The 4,398-nt window shown below is 43.2% G+C and overlaps 1 protein-coding gene across 1 annotated transcript; it reads left to right on the plus strand.

The window, feature by feature from the left end:
• Positions 1-501: 501 nt before the first annotated feature.
• On the plus strand, positions 502-2,910 carry LOC105974530 (uncharacterized). Its single transcript, XM_012999646.1, has one exon. It carries the CDS (start codon positions 502-504, stop codon positions 2,908-2,910), a length of 2,409 nt encoding a protein of 802 aa, XP_012855100.1.
• Positions 2,911-4,398: the final 1,488 nt, after the last annotated feature.

Below are 4,398 nucleotides of genomic sequence, written 5' to 3' on the forward strand. Positions count from 1 at the left end.
TAAATCGAAGTCCCCCCGCGTTGAGTTGTCGTTACTTTATTTACGTACATTCTTTATTTGCATGTTTACGATCTTGCATGCTTTTAAATTAGGGTTTCCCACCATTCCTAATATATACGATCGGCTAGATAATATAACGATAATATAATTACACTACTCAGCATGTGAATCTATAAGGTCCCTGTGGATCGATATACGGAACCACTGTTCCGCAAAATGCGATACCGTATACTTGCGGTAATTTATACGTGAGGAAAACGCGTATCAAGTTTTTGGCGCCGCTGCCGGGGACCAATTTGATTTTATCTTTGTTGATAGTGTTACCAATTATCTGATTATTAATTTAGCTATTTACTTGTTTTATTTTCGATTTTTACCTTGATTTTAACCAATCACTTTGTTTATGCCAGGAGTCGAAATTTGGAAATCATACCTTACGATCCCGAGATTGAAAGGACGTTTCGAAGACGAAGGGCCACGCGCAAACAACAAAGTGAACCAATGGCCGAAGATCAAGGAAATCCAGAGCACCTGGCCTTTGAGTACGATCGAGAGCCAGGACGAGATCACGAGCAGCCAAGACCGAACCTGCCACCCGAGCGAACAATGCGAGAATACCGAACTCCAGCTGTGAATGAGAACTATTCGGGAATCAGGAAACCGACGATAGCCGCAAACAACTTCGAGCTAACGACGGGGCTAATCAACATGGTCATGGCGAACCAATTTTCCGGAGCAGCCACTGCAGATCCAAATCTCCATCTTGCCAATTTCTTGGAGATTTGTGACACAATCAAAGTTAACGGTGTTTCTGATGATGCCATCCGGTTGAAGCTATTCTCATTTTCTGTCAGAGATAAGGCGAAGAGTTGGCTTCTGAGTCTTAATCCAGGATCACTCACCTGTTGGGAAGAATTATCACAAGCCTTTCTGGCACGATTCTTTCCACTCTCAAAGACCGCACAACTACGAAGAGATGTAGGCAATTTCAGACAGATGAGCCAAGAGCCGATGCACGAGTCTTGGGAGAGATTCAAGGACTTATTACGACAATGCCCTCAACACGGATTCAACCCGTGGGATCAAATGGAGTTATTCTACAATGGGCTCGATCAACCAGCCCGATCTTTAGTCGATGCTGCCTCAGGTGGATCATTGCTAAACAAGACTCCCACTGACGCTCGAGACATTGTCGAGAGAATGTGTGAGAATGCTTACCATTGGCCGTCCGAACGAAGTGGTATACAAAAGGTGGCTGGAGTCCACCAACTCGATCCTTTAGCCGCGGTTTCAGCACAATTAGCGACCCTTTCAAATCAGGTCGCCCAATTATCAGTTCGAGGGCCACAGACCGAACGAGTAGCAGCAGCAAGTACTTCACAAGCCACAAACGACGATTGGGAGCAGGCACACTTTATGATCCACCGATTCAACAATTTCCGGGGAACCAACAATCAGAACCAAAACCCTACTCATTACCACCCGGGAATTCGGAATCATGAAAACTTCTCCTACGCAAATCCAAAGAATGCTCTACAACCTCCTTCCGATTTCAACCATCAAAGAGAGCAACGAGGGCCAACGTATGACGAGCGTCTTCACCGACAAGAACAGGAAATGGAGGGCCTGAAATCAACAATGAAGAACATGGAAAAGAAAATAGGGCAAATCGCCCAATCCATGTCCACAATGGCCAAGGGTGGATTTCCGAGCAATACCGAAGTCAATCCAAAAGAAAGCTGTCAAGCCATAACCACCCGAAGTGGTTTGCAAATGACCGATCCTCCTTATCCGACAGACGAGTCACCAAGGCCAGCTGTACAACCGACCCCGGTCGAGCCAGAAATCACCATTTCAGGGAGTGGTACAAAAGAGGCTAGTAAGCCCAATAATATTTCTTTTCCAGAGAATCCCCCTCTTATGATAACTCCTATTCCTTTTCCAGAAAGACAGAAGAAAAAGAAGTTCCAGGATCAATTGAAGAAGTTCATTGAAAAGATCAAACAGATTCGAATCAACATCCCTTTTGCAGAAGCCTTGGAGGTAATGCCAAACTACACCAAGTTCATGAAGGAAGTTATATCCAAGAAAATTCGGATCGAAGAAGACATACCAGTGACACTCACGGCAACTTGCAGTGCCATTCTTCAGTCGAATCTACCACCGAAAATGAAAGATCCAGGGAGTTACACTATTCCTTGTATTATTGGAAATTCTACTTTCGATAAAGCTTTATGTGATTTGGGGGCAAGTATTAATTTGATGCCTATGTCTGTGTTTCTAAAACTGGGCTTAGGAAATTTGAACCGCAGTCGCATGACTTTACAACTAGCTGATCGTTCATTGAAATATCCCGATGGGATTGTAGAAGATGTGCTAGTTAATGTAGATAAATTCATTTTTCCTGTTGATTTTGTGGTACTTGAAATGCCAGAAGATGATGAAGCACCAATCATTTTAGGTCGTCCATTCTTAGCCACTGGTAAGGCGATGATTGATATGGAATTAGGATCTTTAATGCTTAGGGTAAATGGGGAAGAAGTTGTTTTTAATTTGACAGATGCATTTAAACACTCTGAGCATGTTGAGCATTGCAGTAGAATAGACGTGATCGAGGACTGTGTTTCCTCCTCTTTTGATTTGTATGAATTGTGTGATTCTATTGAGCACGGCATTGTTAATTCTATTGATTTGCATTCTGCCTCCCCTGAAACTCCTATTGAAAATGATGTGCTTGATTGTGTGTTGTTTCTTGAGTGTGCCGAGATTTTAGGCGTAGACGAGGTACGAATCGTCCCCGAGATACCAGTTAGTGTGAAAACGGCCCCCGTACTGGAATTGAAACAATTACCGGATTATCTTTGTTATGCTTTTCTTGTTAGGCGCTGGTATGATTTATGCAATTTCTGACAGTCCATGGGTCAGTCCGGTGCAGGTTGTGCCAAAAAGGGGTGGGATGACGGTTATTGTGAATGATAAAAATGAACTTATTCCGTCTAGAACAGTCACTGGGTGGCGTGTATGCTTCGATTACCGATTGTTGAATGCAGCCACTAGAAAAGACCATTTCCCCCTTCCCTTTATCGATCAAATGTTAGACAGACTAGGAGGTTTCGAGTATTACTGTTTTCTTGATGGTTATTCGGGGTACAATCAAATTTCAATCGCCCCGGAAGACCAAGAGAAAACTACTTTTACTTGCCCCTACGGTACTTTTGCATTTCGTAGGATGCCTTTCAGTTTGTGTAATGCACCTGCTACCTTTCAACGATGTATGGTGTCTATTTTTCATGATATGGTAGAAGAATTTCTTGAGGTGTTTATGGATGATTTTTCTGTGTTTGGATCGTCTTTCGATCATTGTGTTCACAATCTAGAACTTGTTTTGAAAAGATGTACAGAAACGAACCTTGTTTTAAATTGGGAAAAATGTCATTTCATGGTTCGTGAAGGTATTGTTCTAGGTCACAAGGTCTCGAAAAAGGGTCTTGAGGTGGATAGGGCAAAAATCGAAACGATTGAAAAATTGCCTCCACCGAAGGATGTCAAGGGGATTAGAAGTTTTTTGGGGCATGCTGGGTTTTACTGTAGATTCATTAAAGATTTTTCGAAAATAGTAAAACCATTATGTCATTTGCTTGAGAAGGAAGCCGTCTTTGATTTTGATTCTGCTTGTTTGCAGGCTTTCACGTTTCTCAAGGATAAGCTAATCCAATCACCGATTATGATTACTCCCAATTGGGAGGAACCATTCGAGATCATGTGCGATGCAAGCGACTATGTTGTAGGTGCAGTATTGGGACAGAGGAGGGACAAAATCTTCAAAGCCATCTACTATTCGCGTCGTACACTTGACCAGGCACATAAGAACTATTCAACGACCGAAAAGGAAATGCTTGCTGTCGTTTATGCCGTTGACAAGTTCAGACCGTATATTTTGGGGTCTCAGGTGATCATTTACACCGACCACGCAGCTATTCGATACTTGTTCACAAAGAAGGACGCCAAGCCCAGACTCATCAGATGGGTACTCCTACTCCAGGAGTTCGACTTGGAAATCAGAGACAAAAAGGGGAGCGAGAATGTGGTAGCAGATCATCTTTCCAGACTCATACTAGACGAAGCTCCAGCCGAAGGAAATATTCAGGAATCATTCCCAAACGAGCAACTGCTCGCCATTAGTACTCACACTCCGTGGTATGCTGATGTGGCCAACTTCTTGGCCAGTGGAATCATTCCTGACGATCTATCTTATCACCAAAAGAAAAAATTCCTTCATGACAGTCGTTTCTACCTATGGGACAAGCCGTTGCTTTTCAGAACCGGCCCCGATCGTGTCATCCGAAGATGTGTTCCTGAAACTGAAGTACGTGAGATCCTCACACATTGCCACTCATC

The sequence above is a fragment of the Erythranthe guttata genome, chromosome 2 (genome assembly GCF_056151865.1).
Source record: "Erythranthe guttata isolate IM_541 chromosome 2, IM_541, whole genome shotgun sequence".
NCBI classification, from domain to species: Eukaryota; Viridiplantae; Streptophyta; class Magnoliopsida; order Lamiales; family Phrymaceae; genus Erythranthe; species Erythranthe guttata.

Coding starts and splice junctions, on each gene's coding strand:
- LOC105974530 (XM_012999646.1), top strand. CDS start 502: ATGGCCGAAGATCAAGGAAATCCAGAGCACCTGGCCTTTGAGTACGAT.